At 47.5% G+C, this 19,594-nt stretch overlaps 1 protein-coding gene across 1 annotated transcript in view; it reads left to right on the top strand.

The window, feature by feature from the left end:
* The window catches only part of LOC139276245 (histone-binding protein RBBP7), a 61,670-nt gene that overhangs the window by 6,541 nt on the left and 35,535 nt on the right, over positions 1-19,594 (top strand). Inside the window, exons 2-4 of the mRNA XM_070893951.1 lie at positions 3,309-3,453; positions 7,515-7,660; positions 13,514-13,687. Coding sequence (XP_070750052.1) covers positions 3,309-3,453; positions 7,515-7,660; positions 13,514-13,687 — 465 coding nt within the window. The remainder of the gene's footprint in view (positions 1-3,308; positions 3,454-7,514; positions 7,661-13,513; positions 13,688-19,594) is intronic.

The following is a 19,594-nucleotide window of genomic DNA, read 5'->3' as shown; positions in this document are numbered from 1 at the left end:
GCTTCCATTCCATTAATGTACAGCTTGTGTGACGACATGCATCATATCATGTGAGTCGATGCAAGATACCCTGGGAGCACCCGTGATGCGTTCATCCTACACGACAGCTTTATATCTGCCATGTTTCAGCAGCAGCAGCCTGAAGGGCAGAGCTGGCTACTGGGAGACAAAGGATACGGCCTCGCCACCTGACTCAACGCCCCTACGTGTAACCCGGACGGAAGGTATGACTGTGAATACAACATGTCGCACATTGCGGCGCGCAGCATCATAGAGAGGACCATTGGCATCTTGAAACAGCGTTTCCGATGCCTGGACCATTCCGGAGGCTACTTGCTATTCTCCCCTGAGATGGTTGGGTCAGTTCACTGTTGGGTGCTGCATGCTGCATAACTTAGCCATCATGAGGCAGCAGCACCTGACAGTGGAAGACCCACCTGCGGTGAAAGTGGCTGATAATGATGTGGAAGATGCAGATGACGAGCAGGAGGAGGACGACGAGGATGAGGAAGCCGTGCAAGTGCCGGAGCGCGGCGGAGGAGGGCGGGCCATCGTGCCCCTTTAACGATTGCTCGAGCCTTACGCCAGCAGCTCATCCGTGAACGCTTTACTGATGCCTGAGGGCTCAGCGACAACTATTCCACATAGACGATGTTTACTGTTTGGAGCTGTTGTGTTAATGGAACATGATTCAGTTTTAATGTAAAATATATTTTATTCAAAAGTTTAACACTGTTCTTTTGTACTTAACTTTTTAAAATAAAATTGTTCTTTTAAGATCACTCAAACTTTAAGATCATTTACAAACTTTTAAACTTGTAAATTTACATAACTTACAAAAAACTTTTAATTTGAGAATAATAACAACAGCAAAGAAAGGTTGCACGCACCCATCTCTCCTCCACCTTATTCTAAGACCGTCCGCTGAGCTTGATCTTGGACACTCCACCACCCCTGCCCACAGGCAGTGGCTCAGTGTTTCTGGGCTTGATACCAAGCTTATTCTTTCGAACATCTCGGGTACTGCTCACCTCTTGAGGGTTGGGGGCCATCGGCGTCGGGCGGCAAGTTGGAGGGTCCAGGTGGCAAGTTGGAGGGCCCGGCTTTGGGCTCTTCAGAGGTTGGTGTGGGGATTGGAATGGAAGCGACAGTTAATTCTGTCAATGGGCGCGGGGTCTGGGCGTGTTCCCTTATTGCAGCAGTTAACTCCAACATGCCGCCCCTCATGCGCCCTGACAGTGTCAACGACCTACAATATTCCCTCCCTCATGTTGAGCAAAACTGTCTGAACTATCTGCAACATTTTCTCCCTCATGGTCAGTGACATGGTTAACACTACCTCTGACATTCCTTCTCACATGGCCACTATTCCCTCACTGATGGTCCCGGATATCATTCCCATTTCTCGTGTCATTGCTGTTACTTCTCCCGACAGTCCCACTACCTCATCACTCACCCCATTGAAAGCGTCCAGGAGTGATCGGATAAGGTCAATGACATCATCTGAACCACATCTGTTAGATCCTGCACCTCAGGAGAGCGCGGTCATGCTCTCCTTCCCCTCCTCCCCATCTGTGTGCCTCGCTGCCCACCACTGGGACCCGCAACCTCAGAAGGTGGGGCCTTGGGTGTGCCTCGCTGCACCACACCACTGGGACCCGCAACCTCGGAAGGTGGGGCCCTGGGTGTGCCTCGCTGCACCACACCACTGGGACCTGCAACCTCGGAAGGAGGGGGCCCTAGGTGTGCCTCGCTGCACCACATCACCACTACTTGCAACCTCGGAAGGTGTGAAACCATGTAATGTCCCACCAGCACTCAAATCACTAATCACGGACCATGAGCGGCACCTCCTCCAAAGTCAGTACAACAGTGGGAACTTCATCCAGTTGCATCCTCTCCCCCTCGCCTCCATGTTCTTGGTCTGGAGGGTTGGATGGGAAGATGTTTTCCAGGCTCATCCACAACTGAACCTTCTGCATCGTCGGGTTTGGCCTCAAGTTCTGCAAAATATAATAGAACAGTCAAATGGTTAGGTGCAGGGTGGGTGGCATGAGTAGGCTCACGTATCGCAGGCCAGGCAGCAGCCTGATTTGAAGGACGATAATGAATTTGCAGGACCTACCCTCTCCCTTGAGTGTGGGCCAGCTTGGGCAGTGGTGATTACCTTTTTCCAGGCAGGACCCATCAAAGCAGCGACCCTCTCTTCCAAGGGTGTCAGTGGGTACAGATTTACCGGGCCTCCTCCCGTTCGAGTTCTTTCCCTTTTATTATGTGCCACCTTCCTCTGCAAAGATGAAAACCTAACTTTTTAAAGAGGGTGTCTTTCTGCTGGGTGGGACATGCACATGGTCACATTTACAATTGCAATTCCATTGAATAAATGAAAATATTATTTACATTAACTACATGACCAAGGTCCTGCCACTTTTTACACTGGCTCCAGATCTCGTGGTGGTCACCATTGCACAGTAATCTTCTGCAACTTGGTTCCAGTGTTTCTTTTCTTTGGGTGGAACTTTTATGTGACCTTTGCTGGTGTCCAGCTCCTGCTATCTGTTCTCAATCACAGTAATTAGTGCTTCCTGTAAGAAATTCTTGGTCCTTGCACTGCATTGCATCTTGTATTGCTCCCCAGCTGCGATTTTATTTCCAATGCTCTCACACAGCGCTCAACATTCTCTCACACACAACTGGCTCTTTAAAAATGGCTGATTGCTAACTCTGAGCTGTACTGCGCATGCGCGTCCATTGCAACGACGTCAAAAACTTAACTTTTTTTGTTCCGCACCTCGTTTTTCGGCGCAGCAGGCTCCACCCCCCCCGAGGCGACTGGATGTGCTGCGCAGCACGAAATTCGAATTATACATCAGGGAAACATTGGCAAATTATTTCTGGCCTAGAAAAATGGGGGTAATTCAGGCAATATGCCAGAAAACGGGCTTGGGGATAATTGAGCCCCAAATGTTGAATTGGCAGAGAAGCACAAAAATTGTAGATGGGAATTGTTGGTGCATAGAACTCCGCAAAATGTAATTAACAAAAAAAAGCACCTGTACGAGAAAGTTGCTTTTTGGACAAGTGTAATGTTTTCTGGTCTTTTTGGACCAGATAAATTCTAAGGGTGTTGCCTCTCGTCTCTTAAATTTACTGGTCTTGATATAAGAGATTAACCTGTTAAAACTTATTCTGGCCATGTGGTGTATCTTTTCAACATGGTATATGGTTGTGATATTTACTTAATTTGACAATTTTGTTTTGTGAAAACTATGACTAGATTGGAATTGATATGTAAACTGTTGTTTCAGTTTATGACGACGCAGTGGAGGAGCGTGTGATCAATGAAGAATATAAAATATGGAAAAAGAATACACCGTTTCTGTATGACTTAGTTATGACACATGCGTTAGAATGGCCAAGTCTTACTGTACAGTGGCTTCCTGATGTTACCAGGTGAATAGATTTTTACTAAAAATTTTGTTTACTTTTTTTTAAAGTTGTGTGTCTTTGATATAAGGACTGTTGTGTTTGTAAAATATTAAAATAAAAAATAGAATTTTTTGGTTTAGGAATAAAAATGCACACAGCTTTGTTAACTAGAATGTTTACATGATGCTGCCACTGTTTTTCAACTGGGCTGTGCACTCTGGTGTGTGAGACCAGGGAACAGGATGCACAAATCACAATTTACACTGAATTAATCTGCACGTGTAACAGCAGTACAGTTGACATAGACTTTGACTTTTGTTCAACTTAATTTGGAAAGGTATATCCATCGATATATGGCTGACCTCTGTAGGGAGGGGGGAGAAGAGAGACAATAAATATCCCCATCCAAGCCATAGGGCCTACCATTGGGCCATTGTCAGGCGTGTATTTTATTTATCAGCAACGTTCAAGGATGTGTGAACAAAGCAGTGCCGCATAAATAAAATGTAACCATTTGTGAACATACATGCTTGTTTTATCTTCAGTTTTTTTTGTGTGGTGTATATATATAATATACTATTCTGCATGTCTTGCTGTTTTCCTAATTAACCCACGCAGAGGTATTAATAGCTTTTGAAGCTGGAAATGTACCAAATCTTACTAAATTGTGGTGGCACCTTTTGAAGTATGTAGCCTCATTAATGCACAGTAGGAAAAATACCGTCCTGCAGCAAAGCATTATTGCAGTTACCTACTTAGTTCCCTTGGCAAATGAAGAAAGGATATTCAAGGTCTTATTTCACTTTTATCTTCTATTCGGTAACATTACTTCCAGTATCGGTAAAGTAGATTAGTCCTCCTCAAAATGTAGCTCAGGAACCATTAATGTTAAGTTCTCCTAAGAACATAAGAATTAGGAGCAGGAGTAGGCCATTCAGTTCCTCGAGCCTGCTCTGCCATTTAATAAAATCATGGCTGATCTGATCATGGACTCAGCTGCACTTCATTGCCTGTTCCCCATAACCCTTTATTCCCTTATTGCACAAAAATCTGTCAATCTCCGCCTTAAATATATTCAATGACCCAGCCTCCACAGCTCTCTCGGGCAAAGAATTCTACAGATTTACAACCTTCTGAGAAGAAATTCTTCCTCTCAGTTTTAAATGGGCGGCCCCTTATTCTGAGATTATACCCCCCCCTTAGTTCTAGTTTCCCCTATGAGTGGAAACATCCACCTTGTCGAGCTCCCTCATCGAAACATGTAAGATCACCTCCCAGCCTTCTGAACTCCAATGAGTGTAGGCCCAACCTATCTTTATAGGTCAACGCCCTCATCTCCGGAATCAACCTAGTGAACCTTCTCTGAACTGCCTCCAATGCAAGTATATCCTTCCTTTAAATACGGAGACCAAAACTGAACGCAGTACTCTAGGTGTGGCCTCACCAATACCCTGTACAGTTGTAGCAGGAGTTCTCTGCTTTTATACTCCACCCCCCCTTAGAATAATGGCTGACATTCCATTTGCCTTTCTGATTACTTGCTGTACCTTCATACTAACCTTTTGTGTTTCATGCACAAGTACCCCCAGGTACTGCAGCACTTTGCAATTTTTCTCCATTTAAATAGTAATTTGCTTTTCGATTTTTTTTTTCTACCGAAGTGGATAACCTCACATTTTCCCACATTATACCCCATCTGCCAAATTTTTGCCCACTCACTTAGCCTGTCGATATCCCTTTGCAGATTTTTTTGTGTCCTCCTCACAATTTGCTTTCCCACCCATCTTTGTATCATCAGCAAACGTGGCGATATTACACTCGGTCCCTTCATCCAAGTCATTAATATAGATTATAACTAGTTGAGGCCCCAGTACCGATCCCTGTGGCATCCTACTAGTTACTGTTCGCCAACCGGAAAATGACCCATTTATCCCGACTCTCTCTTTTCTGTTAGTTAGCCAATCCTCTATCCATGCTAATATATTACTCCCAAACCCGTGAACTTTTATCTTGTGCAGTAACCATTTATGTGGCACCTTATCAAATGCCTTCTGGAAATCCAAATACACCACATCCACTGGTTCCCCCTTATCCACGCTGCTTGTTACATCCTCAAAGAACTCCAGCAAATCTGTCAAACATGATTTCCCTTTCATAAAACCACGCTGATTCTGCTTGACCGAATTATGCTTTTCCAAATGTCCTGCTACTGCTTCCTTAATAATAGACTCCAGCATTTTACCAATGACAGATGTTAGGCTAATTGGTCGATAGTTTCCTGCTTTTTGTCTGCTTCCTTTTTTTAAATAGGGGCGTTACATTTGCGGTTTTCCAATCTGCTGGCACTTCCTCAGAATCCAGGGTATTTTGGTAGATTACAACCAATGCATCCACTATCTCTGCAGCCACTTTTTTTAAGACCCTTGGATGCAGGCCATCAGGTCCAGGGGACTTGTCCACCTTTAGTCCCATTATTTTGCTACTACTTTAGCGATTGTGATTGTTTTTAGCTCCTCCCTCCTATAGCCCCTTAATTATCCATTCGAGATGTTTTTAGTGTCTTCTACAGTGAAGACTGATACAAAATATTTGTTCACAGTCTCTGCCATTTCCCTGTTCCCTATTATTAATTCTCCAGTCTCATCCTCTAAGGGACCAACATTTACTTTAGCCACTCTTTTTTGCTTTTTATGAACCTGTAGAAACTTACTATCTGTTTTTATATTTCATGCTAGTTTACTTTCATAATCTATCCCTTTTCCCCCCCCCCCCCCTTATTTTTTTTTAGTCGTTCTTTGCTGGCTTTTAAAAGTTTCCCAATCCTCTGGCCTCCCACTAGTCTTGGCCACATGGTATGCCCTTGTTTTCAATTTGATACCATACTTTATTTCCTTAGTTAGCCACAGATGGTTATCGCTTCTCTTACAGTCTTTTCATTGGAATATATTTTTGTTGAGAGTTATGAAATATCACCTTAAATGTTTGACACTGCTCATCAACCATCCCACTCTTCAATCTATTTTCCCAGTCCACTTCAGCCAACTCTGCCTTCATACCTTTCTAGTCACCTTTATTTAAGCTTAGGACACTGGTTTGAGATCCAACTTTCTCACCCTCCAGATTATAAATTTGAAAGTTCCTTTTGGTTGAGGGAGAATATCAGCATTCTAATGAAGATTAGTGTAGGGATCCTGAGTTGTTGCAGAAGAAATTAATAATGTAAAAAATTCAACAGGGAATCTGTCTTTTACAAATTTTAAGAGTTTTCGAATAAAGGAAGAATATTCGCCCAAAAATTGCGATTGGAAGCTTCCTGCAGGCAGATGCCTCTGACCGAAATTATTTTTACGGAAGTACCTGGTGGTCCCAGAGGATCGTAGACTTGTGCCCCGAGGCCTAGCTACACAGTCCAGTGTAAAGGCCCACATATTCCAGCAGCGTATGTGCAGCCTGAGATCACGTGGGCTGGACCAACCAATGAAAATGGCGCATCACCATTCACAGTAATGGTGAACTCCGTTTGTACGGAGATCACCATCTCTATGAATGGGGATACCCCCAAAAACAAATAAGAAAAGCACATCACATATTTAAAATGAATTGGAATTGAATGTTTTCGGCAAAAAAGTATTTTTTTGAATTAAAAAAAAAAAGTTTTAATAGGGGTAAAAATAAACTTGCCTTAATAGGGTTTTTAATATAAAAATTATTTAATTTTATTTTTCTATCTTTTAAAACTCTTATGCTGGTAAAAGCAGGCCTTACCCTTGGTATTACAGGCGTAAGGGTTTGAAGGGCATTCGCTGGGCAAATAGCCCAAATCTCCACCCACGAAGGCCCTTCACCCGGGGATGCATTGGAACTGTCGAAAGAAATGTTGACAGTTCGCAAGCGCTGAATTTTGGCACGTACCCATTGCGCGCTGAGAGCCAGCATTTGCGGGGCCTTGCCGGGTGCGTGCGCACATCGTACGCGTTAGAGACCCCGGTTTTTGGCCCAGTATTTCTGAAAGGAATTTTCTAGTTTTTAAGCTAGGTGATTACCAACCTAATATTTAATTAAAAAAAATATTCTGTTCTGTACAGGCCTGAAGGAAAAGACTATAGCATTCACCGTTTGGTGCTAGGGACACATACATCGGATGAACAGAACCATTTGGTTATTGCAAGTGTCCAGATCCCCAATGATGATGCTCAGTTTGATGCTTCTCATTATGATAGTGAGAAGGGAGGTATGTGGTGTGATTTTATGGTGTCTGATACGTGCTGTATTTTAGCCACACAAAGTTCTATTCTGTGCTGCTTGTGTTTCTAGACAACAAACCACCATAAAATTGTTGATCAGTCTGGTTTTTAATTAATCCTTGATTAGTTATCACCAAGTCTTTTACATCTGTAACTATGTCCTTTTACAATTCAGTATCTCATCAATAGTTTTTTTGACTATTTTTAAGTGTAATTCTCAGTATTTTATTTTATTCAAATAGGCCTTGCGTCTTCTGTCTCCCTCCCTTCACCCCATTGTTTGGCGCCAGTGCCTTCGATTGCCTAGGCACCATGCTCTGGAATTCTCTTTTTCAATCATAGAATCATAGAATGGTTATAGAACGCAAGAAGGCCATTCGGCTTGTCGAGCCTGTGCCAACTCTCGGCTAGTCCCACTCCCCTGCCCTTCCCCTGTAGCCCTGCAATTGTTTTCGTTCAGATACTTATCCAACTCCCTTGTGAAAAATAAAATTGAGTCTGCCTCCGCTACCCTTTCAGGCAGTGCATTCCAGATCTTAATCACTCGCTGTGTAAAAAAAAGTTTTTTCTTACGTTGCCTTTGGTTCTTTTGCCAATCACCTTAAATCTGTGTCCTCCGATCCTCGACCCTTCTGCCAATGGGAACAGTTTCTCTCGCTCTACCCTGCCCAGACCCCACATGATTTTGAACAGATCTATCAAATCTCCCCTCAGTCTCTGCTCCGAGGAGAACAACCCTAGCTTCAACAGTCTATCAATGTAACTGAAATCCCTCATTCCTGGAATCATTCGCGTAAATCTTTTCTGCACGTTCTCTAAGGCCTTCGCATCCTTCCTAAAGTGTGGTGCCCAAAATTGGACACAATACTCCAGTTGGGGCCGAACCAGTATTTATACAGGTTAATTGTAATTTCCACACTTTGCTGTAAGCCTTTTTAACTGCTTTCTCAACCTGCCCTGTCACCTTCAACGATTTATACACACATACCTCCAGGTCTCTCTGTTCGTGCACCCCCTTTAGGATTTTACCATTTAGTTTATATTTCCTCTCCTCATTCTTTCTACCAAAATGAATCACTTCACACTCTTCTGCATTAAACTTCATCTGCCATGTGTTCACTCATTTCACCAGCTGGTCTATGTCTTTCTGAAGTCTAACACTCTCCTCACTGTTCACTATGCTTCCAAGTTTTGTATCATCTGCAAATTTTGAAATTGTGCCCTGTGCACCCACGTCCAAGTCATTACTATATATCAAGAAAAGCAGTGGTCCCAGAACCAACTCCTGGGGAACACCATTGTATACCTTCCTCCAGTCTGAAAAAGAACCGTTCACCGCTACTCTGTTTCTTGTCAGCCAATTTTGTATCCAGGCTGCCACTATCCCTTTTATTCCATGGGCTTCAATTTTGCTGGCAAGTTTATTATGTGGCATTTTGTCAAACGCCTTTTGGAAATCCATGTCCACTGCATCATCTGCATTACCCTCATCAACCCTCTCTGTTACCTCATCAAAAAACTCAATCAAGTCGGTTTAACACAATTTGCCTGTAACAAATCCTTAATTAATCCACACCTATCCAGGTGACTGTTAATTTTGTCTCTGATTGCTGTTTCTAAAAGCTTACCGAGGTTAAACTAACTGGCCTGTAGCTGGGTTTATCTTTACACCCTTTTTTGAACAGTGGTGTAACATTTGCAATTCTCCAGTCCTCTGGCACCACCCCTGTATCTATGGTGCATTAGAATATTATGGTCAGTACCTCCAAAATTTCCACCCTCAATTCGCTCAGCATCCTATGATACATCTCATGCACTCCTGGTGATTTATCTACTTTAAGTACAGCCAGCCTTTCTAATACCTCTCAATTTTTATCCTATCAAGTGTCTCCACTATTTCCTCCTTCACTATGTCTGGCAGAATCTTCTTCCTTGGTGAAGACAGATGCAAAGTACTCATTTAGTACCTCAGGCATACCCTCTGCCTCCATGCATAGGTCTCCTTTTTGGTCCCTAACTGCCCCACCCCTCCTCTTACTACCCTTTTACTGTTTATATGACTACAGAATATTTTTGGATTCCCTTTTATGTTGGCTGCTATTCTATTCTCATACCCTCTCTTTGCCCCTCTTATTTTCTTTTTCACTTCTCCTCTGACCTTTCTACATATATATATCATCATCATCATCATCATCGGCAGTCCCTCAGAATCGAGGGAGATTTGCTTTCACTCCCGAAGTGAGTTCTTTGGTGGCTGAACAGTCCAATACTAGAGTCACAGACTCTCACAGGTGGGACAGATAGTCGTTGAGGGAAGAGGTGGGTGGGACTGGTTTGCTGCACACTCTTTCCACTGTCTGCGCTTGATTTCTGCATGCTCTCGGCGTTGAGACTCGAGTTGCTCAGCGCCCTCTCGGATGTACTTCCTCCACTTAGGCAGTCTTGGCCAGGGACTCCTGGGTGTCAGTGGGGATGTTGCACTTTATCAGGGAGGCTTTGAGGGTGTCCTTGTAGCGTTTCCGCTGCCCACCTTTTGGCTCGTTTGCCGTGAAGGAGCTCCGAGTAGAACACTTGCTTTGGGAGTCTCGTATCTGGCATGCGGACTATGTGGCCTGCCCAGCGGAGCTGATCGAGTGTGGTCAGTGTTTCAATGCTGGGGATGTTAGCCTGAATGAGGATGCTGATGTTGGTGCGCCTGTCCTCCCAGGGGATTTATAGGATCTTGCGGAGACATCGTTGGTGATATTTCTCCAGCAACTTGAGGTGTCTAGTGTACATAGTCCATGTCTCTGAGCCATACAAGAGGGCCGGTATTACTACAACCCTGTAGACCATGAGCTTGGTGGCAGTTTTGAGGGCCTGGTCTTCAAACACTTTTCCTCAGGCAGCCAAAGGCTGCACTGGAAGTGGTGTTGGATCTCGTCGTCGATGCCTGCTCTTGTTAAGAGGCTCCCGAGATATAGGAAGTGGTCCACGGTGTCCAGGACTGCGCCGTGGATCTTGATGACTGGGGGCAGTGCTGTGCGGTGAGGACAGGCTGGTGGAGGACCTTTGTCTTACGGATGCTTAGCGTAAGGCCCATGCTTTCCTACGTCTCAGTAAATATGTCGACTATGTCCTGGAGTGCAACATCTGTATGTGCGCAGACACAGGCGTCGTCCGCCTGATTCTCAGATGTATTTGCAACCTGCCATCTGTCATGTTTGCTCTTTTTCTGCTTCATCATATTCTCTTACCTATTTTGTCATCCAGGGAGCTCTGATTTTTGTTGCCCTACCATTCCCCCTTGTGGGAATGTACCTTGACTGTACCCAAACTATTTCCGATTTAAAGGCAGCCCATTATTCCACTACAGTTTTGCCTGCCAATCTTTGATTTCAGTTTCCCTGGGCTAGATCTGTTCTCACCCTACTGAAATTGGCCTTCCCCCAGTTAAACATTTTTACTCTAGATTGCTCCCTGTCCTTTTTTACATAGCTAATCTAAATCTTATGATACAATGATCTCTGTTCCCTAAATGTTCACCTACTGACAGTGCTCCTCTTGACCTACCAGAACAAGATCCAGCAATGCCTCCTCCCTCGTCGGGCTGGAAACATACTGATCAAGAAAGTTCTCCTGAACACACTTCAAAAATTCTTCCCCTTCTCTGCCCTTTACACTTTTACAATCCTAGTCTATATTAGGATAGTTGAAGGTCTCCATTATTACAACTCAATATTTCAACTTGCAAAATAACTCGCCTCATTTGCTAGTTTATACTAAAGTAGTTCAACACTTCAAATTTTCTCCCTATATCTGAATGTTGTACTCATCAAGATAAAGGATATCAGTGCTTGGGAGTGGAACACTTTCGCCACTCAGTTTCCACATCAAAAACTCCCAGATCTAGATGCAGACTCAAGCTCTTTACACTCTGCATCAATAATGGGGGGAACAACGAGGGGGAGACTTACTTTGTGTACAATACATAGGAGCATTATAAACATAATGGGATCAAGTTTCGGCCTGAGTTGCTCCTATTTTTTTTTGGAGCTAATAGTTTAGAATGGAGTATCTTAGAAATTACAATTCTCGGCATTTAGTTTGCTCCAGTTCTAGTGTGTTAGAACAGTTTCATTTTAGAACAGATTTTTTTTTTCCAAAAGGGGTCGTGTCCGGCCACTTACGCCTGTTTTGCAAGTTTAGACAGCGAAAACTTACTCCAAACTAACTTAGAGTAAAGTAAGTAGAGTAGATTTTTGTATGCTCAGAAAAACCTTGCCTACACTTACAAATCAGGCGTAGGGAACGAGAGATTGGGGGGGGGAGGAAGTTTACAAACATTAAACACATTACTTTTACAAATAAAGAGCCATCATCAATAATAAATGATAAATAAATCGCTAAATCAATCAAAAAAAAATTTAAAAATCAATAAATAAAAAATTAAGTTTCTACTCACCGACTGCAGCGTGCTGGGACGCCCCCCCCCCCCCCCCCCCCAAGTGTGTCTCTCTCTCTCTTTGTCAGTGTCTGTCTCTCTCTGTCAGTGTCTGTCTCGCTCTGTCTGTCAATGTTTCTCCGTCTGTCGGTGTCTCTGTGTTTCTGACAGCGAGGAGGTGGCGGGGGGGTGAAAGAGAGGAGGGGGCGGAGGCTGAACGAGAGGCAGCCGGGCCAAAGATGCCGGGCAGGCGGGCCCTGCCGAAGACGTGGGGGGAGGGGAGAGAGAGCCGGACTGGGAGCTGGGGAGAGAGGGGGGGCGGGGGGGGGGTGGAGAGCGGGAGCTGAACGAGGGGGCAGTGGGAGCTGAAGAGGAGGGAGGCCCGAGTCCGATCTTCGCTGCCCCAGTGAGCCCATTCGGCCAGGGCTAGGGGCGGCGTGCTTCAGGTCCCTCCCACACAGCCTCGGGCGCCTGGAGCTACTGCACATGCGCGCACACTCTAGCGCGCGTGTGCAGAGGAACAGTGCCGGGACCTGGCTCCGCTCCCCCCCCCCCCCCCGCTCCGCTCCCCCCCACAGCATGTGCTGTGCTGTGCCAAGGGCCTGGAACGTTCCAGCAGGGGGGAGAATACCAAGGTAAGTTTTAGGCGCGGTTTTGAGCGCAGAAATCAGGCGTGGCTCGTGGTGCTGAGCCGTTCTAGGCGCGGCCCGAAACTTGACCCCAACATGTGCATATAAAGCACAGAGGATATCTTCCACACCTACTGAGCGAGATTGCCATGAGCGAGATTGCCAATTATCAGTCGCACTCTGCATCATTAACAGGGGGAACAAAGCAGTAGGGGGGTCTTATTTTGTGTACAATACATAGGAAAATTATGAACATTTTAATAAGGAATGTGCACATAAAGCACAAGGAAATCTTCAACACTTACTGAGCGAGATTGCCAATTAGTAGTAGCACTGGGTTGAGACTCCCCAAAATTATATGGACTTTACAGCAGTGCACTGAAGTCCTCAGTCTCTTCAATGGATTTGAACTCTGGTCCAAAAGAGCAATGCCTAATCTATTATACCCCTAGTCAGTACATGAACTACAAATGGCACCAATGCTCACTTTATCTTTTTACCTTGCCTTACCAGTACTTTCTTTTTCTGTTCATACACTTTTTAGGCCGGGCCATGTCAGCAGGTCTTCAATAATGGTTAAAAAGAATGCTTCCTAGCCAATTTTCTCTTTCTTCTCCAGGAGTGAAAAAAATGATAACTCAGCTGAGAAGTAGGGAAGCTGGATTGAGAGTGTTCTATTACTTCTATTTCTGAATAATTCCTGGTGATTTTTTTTTTTAAAGATAGCTCCTCTGGGATAGTTTTGCCATTTAAGTTAAACTGTTCTAATGTATCATCATTTTTTACAGAATTTGGTGGATTTGGTTCTGTAAGTGGAAAAATCGAAATTGAAATTAAAATCAATCATGAAGGTGAAGTGAACCGGGCACGTTATATGCCACAGAATCCATGCATTATTGCCACGAAAACTCCCACCTCTGATGTGCTCGTCTTTGACTACACCAAGCATCCATCTAAGCCAGGTAATGAATATTGTTCAGTAAGATTATGGAGCCACTAATCTTTAGTGTATAAACTACAGTGAAACCTGTACAAACAGGCATCCCCAAAAAACAGACACTTATTGATGGTCCCAAATAACTTGCATTGTAATAGATATAAGCTGCAACTTGAAACCACGGGCAGATAGCTTTCAGTGTACCAAGTCTATTTACAACTTAAAACACAGGACACACAGGTAAGTGCGAGGCGACAGCAGGCGAAAGAACCAGTTTTTGTGGAATGGAGATCTCTACCCAGCATCCATAGTGACAGAGAAACCGCCCGATCTCTGGGATTGAATGTTTGCATGATCTATCCCAGGGATCGGGTGTTTTTTTTGCTGCTGTGGATACTGGGTAAAGAACTCTCCATTCCACAGAAGCCGGGGGTTGCACCGTGCAACATCACATCTCACTCCACAGCCCGCGAAATGAGCGATTTTAAATTTCCTGCAGCAGTGCGCCCACATGGAAAAACGGACAATTATGAGAGATTCCGCAAATAATGACCAATTGTTAGCTTGGAATCAGAATGAGGTTAAACCGCATTCATTTTAAACAGAATAATTTCCCGCCTTTCCAATAAAGCTTGTCACCAGCTACTGGTCAGTGCCGTTACCTGCAGAGAGCCACAGCCGTCCGGGGGTGGGGGGGGAGTCAGGAACCGAGGGCCCTGAAATCATGGGGGACTTGTTGGCGGGAGAGCTGGAATTTGTGGAGAGGGGGAAGAGAGAGATTGGGGAACAATATTCATTCATCGCTCTGGAACGCCAACGCAGCTGGCTTGCCGGCTTTTAAATGGAAAAAGTCATGCATGTGCAGAATCTTGAATGAGCTGCGCAGCCCAAAAAAATTTAGAGTGAACATAGCAGGGAACGGGGGCTTGGGGGAGAGATGGGGGCTTGGGGGAGAGCTGGGGGGTCGGGGAGAGATGGGGAACGGATGGGAGGCCGGGGAGAGATGGGGAACGGATGGGAGGCCGGGGAGAGATGGGGAACGGATGGGAGGCCGGGGAGAGATGGGGAACGGATGGGAGGCCGGGGAGAGATGGGGAACGGATGGGAGGCCGGGGAGAGATGGGGAACGGATGGGAGGCCGGGGAGAGATGGGGAACGGATGGGAGGCCGGGGAGAGATGGGGAACGGATGGGAGGCCGGGGAGAGATGGGGAACGGATGGGAGGCCGGGGAGAGATGGGGAACGGATGGGAGGCCGGGGAGAGATGGGGAACGGATGGGAGGCCGGGGAGAGATGGGGAACGGATGGGAGGCCGGGGAGAGATGGGGAACGGATGGGAGGCCGGGGAGAGATGGGGAACGGATGGGAGGCCGGGGAGAGATGGGGAACGGATGGGAGGCCGGGGAGAGATGGGGGATGGGAGGCCGGGGAGAGATGGGGGATGGGAGGCCGGGGAGAGATGGGGGATGGGAGGCCGGGGAGAGATGGGGAACGGATGGGAGGCCGGGGAGAGATGGGGAACGGATGGGAGGCCGGGGAGAGATGGGGAACGGATGGGAGGCCGGGGAGAGATGGGGGATGGGAGGCCGGGGAGAGATGGGGGATGGGAGGCCGGGGAGAGATGGGGGATGGGAGGCCGGGGAGAGATGGGGAACGGATGGGAGGCCGGGGAGAGATGGGGAACGGATGGGAGGCCGGGGAGAGATGGGGAACGGATGGGAGGCCGGGGAGAGATGGGGAACGGATGGGAGGCCGGGGAGAGATGGGGAACGGATGGGAGGCCGGGGAGAGATGGGGAACGGATGGGAGGCCGGGGAGAGATGGGGAACGGATGGGAGGCCGGGGAGAGATGGGGAACGGATGGGAGGCCGGGGAGAGATGGGGAACGGATGGGAGGCCGGGGAGAGATGGGGAACGGATGGGAGGCCGGGGAGAGATGGGGAACGGATGGGAGGCCGGGGAGAGATGGGGAACGGATGGGAGGCCGGGGAGAGATGGGGAACGGATGGGAGGCCGGGGAGAGATGGGGAACGGATGGGAGGCCGGGGAGAGATGGGGAACGGATGGGAGGCCGGGGAGAGATGGGGAACGGATGGGAGGCCGGGGAGAGATGGGGAACGGATGGGAGGCCGGGGAGAGATGGGGAACGGATGGGAGGCCGGGGAGAGATGGGGAACGGATGGGAGGCCGGGGAGAGATGGGGAACGGATGGGAGGCCGGGGAGAGATGGGGAACGGATGGGAGGCCGGGGAGAGATGGGGAACGGATGGGAGGCCGGGGAGAGATGGGGAACGGATGGGAGGCCGGGGAGAGATGGGGAACGGATGGGAGGCCGGGGAGAGATGGGGAACGGATGGGAGGCCGGGGAGAGATGGGGAACGGATGGGAGGCCGGGGAGAGATGGGGAACGGATGGGAGGCCGGGGAGAGATGGGGAACGGATGGGAGGCCGGGGAGAGATGGGGAACGGATGGGAGGCCGGGGAGAGATGGGGAACGGATGGGAGGCCGGGGAGAGATGGGGGATGGGAGGCCGGGGAGAGATGGGGAACGGATGGGAGGCCGGGGAGAGATGGGAGATGGGAGGCCGGGGAGAGATGGGGGATGGGAGGCCGGAGAGGAGATGGGGGATGGGAGGCCAGGGAGAGATGGGGAATGGGGGATGGGAGGCCAGGGAGAGATGGGGAATGGGGGATGGGAGGCTGGGGTGAGATGGGGAATGGATGGGAGGCTGGGGTGAGATGGGGAATGGATGGGAGGCCGGGGAGAGATGGGGGATGGGAGTTCGGGGAGAGATGGGGAATGGGGGCTCTGGGAGAAATGGGGGCTCGGAAAGATGGACTGGGGAATGGAGACTCGGGAATGGGGGCTCGGGGAGGAATGGGGGCTCGGGAAGAGATGGAGACTGGGGAATGGGAGTTCGGGGAGAGATGGAATGGGGGCTCGGAGAGAGATGGGGGCTCGGGGTGAGATGGGAAATGGGGGCTTGGGGAGAAATGGGGGCCCGGTGAGAGTCTGGGAATGGGGGCTTGGGGAGAGATGGGGGCTCGGTGAGAGTCGGGGAATGGGGGCTTGGGAAGAGATGGGGAATGGGGGCTTGGGGAGAGACGGGGAATGGGGGCTCGGTGGGAGTCGGGGAATGGGGGCTTGGGGAGAGATGGGGGCTTGGGGAGAGTCGGGGAATGGGGGCTTGGGAAGAGATGGGGAATGGGGGCTTGGGGAGAGACGGGGAATGGGGGCTCGGTGAGAGTCGGGGAATGGGGGCTTGGGGAGAGATGAGGAATGGGGGCTCGGTGAGAGACTGGGAATGGGGGCTGGGGGAGAGATGGGGGCTCGGGGAGAGACGGGGGATGGGGGCTCGGGGAGAGACGGGGGATGGGGGAGAGTCGGGGAATGGGGGCTTGGGAAGAGATGGGGAATGGGGGCTTGGGGAGAGATGGGGAATGGGGGCTCGGTGAGAGACTGGGAATGGGGGCTGGGGGAGAGATGGGGGCTGGGGGAGAGATGGGGGCTGGGGGAGAGACGGGGGATGGGGGCTCGGGGAGAGACGGGGGATGGGGGCTCGGGGAGAGACGGGGGATGGGGGCTTGGGGAGAGATGGGGGCTTGGGGAGAGTCGGGGAATGGGGGCTTGGGAAGAGATGGGGAATGGGGGCTTGGGGAGAGACGGGGAATGGGGGCTCGGTGAGAGTCGGGGAATGGGGGCTTGGGGAGAGATGGGGAATGGGGGCTCGGTGAGAGACTGGGAATGGGGGCTCGGTGAGAGATGGGGGCTGGGGGAGAGACGGGGGATGGGGGCTCGGTGAGAGACGGGGAATGGGGGCTCGGAGAGAGATGGAGAGAATGGTTCCCCTTTCCCCACCCTTGGTTTCTCCTCGCCTGCACCGGTGGCTTCCTGGTTCTTGAAACATCTCGCACAACACCTGCTTGTGTGAAACCACCAATAAAGATTCTCAACTATAGGGCACTCAATCTTTATAAGGTAAATCCAATACGATTTATAGACGTCATGTTATCAAACCTCCAGGAATGCCTCCGACCAGAATTGGCAACCCTACTCCAGAAGTACATCAGGTACTGATGAACTAATGGCCTACTACCCAGCTCTTCAAACATTAACAGCTCCCCCCCAACTTGGCAGAGTCCTCCCAGGCACTCTGGCCCTACAGCAGCCACCTTGCCCTGTGCAGGCTGCCAACGTAGCAGATATCAGGATCAGGTCATCCTTCCCTCAATGGAAAAGAACCCCAGAATGGCAATGAAAAGAAAAAGAACTGAAATCACATCCCGCTGGCAAGGCTCCATAATTAGGTTCGATCCCTCAGGTGAGGACAAAAGAAAGGAACACTAGGAGATGCAGCCAAACCAGGGATATTTCTCTCATCCAGTTTACAGTGATCATTTTGAAAATAAAGGACACCTGATGCAAGTCCCTTGGGTGTCCTTAATTTACAGGTAGTATAATTAAACTATTTTCAATGTTAATGAGCCAGATGGAAGGACATTTACTCGGCAATTGTACACGAGATATTTTAGAAATGTACCTTTTTATATAAATACCAACAGGAAACAGCCAACTGGAAACCAAAAGGCCACAGTTACTGTTGAGTTTGTAACAGTATTTCAAAAAATTATTCATTGTGCAAAATGCTTGGAAATGTTTCAAATAAGGTGACATAATAAGGCGGGCATTATTTCTATTTAAAACTGCCATTATGATTCATTGCATATTTCTGAGTGATCAGAAATTCAATAGTGTATTGATAGTTTTAGATGTATCGTGATCAGAAATAATTTTTTCCAGAGTAAATTATGCTCTCATTAGACTGCCAGAAAAAGACCAACAGTGTTGACTGTTCAGGTCACGATGTACTCTTCATTTTTACACAATTCTGAAAATTATTTGAAGTGCCTTCCCTTCCATCTCCATACTATAGCTAGTTACATAGTTTTGTGATCATTGTTCCTGCATCAACAATAACTGGTCACCTCCGTAATCTAAGTGTCACATTTTAATTAAAATTTCATTGTGGTTTCTTTTGATAAAATACATTCCGGAAGTGATCAGATCATACATCTCCTACTTGTCAATATTTCATCTTTTGTGTTGGGCTATTTTGAACTTGTATGGCAGCCTACTAAGATATTTGGGGTGGGAGATTAATAAGTCACCATAAGTGTTACTTGATATGCTCTGACTTTGATCCGTGGCTTTGTTTTATTTTGGAAATGGCCTGTATTCACTGGAGTTTAGAAGGATGAGAGGGGATCTCACAGAAACATATAAAATTCTGTTGGGGTTGGACAGGTTAGATGCAGGAAGAATGTTCCCGATGTTGGGGAAGTCCAGAACCAGGGGACATAACCTAAGGATAAGGGGTAAGCCATTTAGGGCTGAGATGAGGAGAAACTTCTTCACTCAGAGAGTAGTTAACCTGTGGAATTCCCTACCGCAGAGAGTTGTTGATGCCAGTTCATTGGATATATTCAAGAGGGAGTTAGATATGGCCCTTACGGCTAAAGGGATCAAGGGGTATGGAGAGAAAGCAGGAAAGGAATACTGAGGTGAATGATTAGCCATGATCTTATTGAATGTGGTGCAGGCTCGAAGGGCCGAATGGCCTACTCCTGCACCTATTTTCTATGTTTCTATGATGTGTTCCAGTACGTTCTAATTTAACATGGCAGGAACCATTTGGTTTTTCTCTAAGCTGTCAAATGAAATTAATAAGAAGTGTTGTGTATGTAACTATCCATAAGAGTTGCTTGTTTATTCAAATTGAAATGTTCTGTAGGTTTTAAACTTAAAAGAATTTCCCATCAGATACAGGGTTCTTTTCAAAAATGGGTGTGCTGGGAAGCAGTCTGTTCTTTAATTGTCGAAGTGTACAACTCCAGAATTTTATATAAAACTGGGTTGCTTTGGTTAAAGTAT

Source organism: Pristiophorus japonicus, chromosome 11 (assembly GCF_044704955.1).
Source record: "Pristiophorus japonicus isolate sPriJap1 chromosome 11, sPriJap1.hap1, whole genome shotgun sequence".
Classification (NCBI taxonomy): domain Eukaryota; kingdom Metazoa; phylum Chordata; class Chondrichthyes; family Pristiophoridae; genus Pristiophorus; species Pristiophorus japonicus.
Note: the sequence above shows the minus strand (reverse complement) of the source record. Positions and strands in the feature narration are given on the sequence as shown.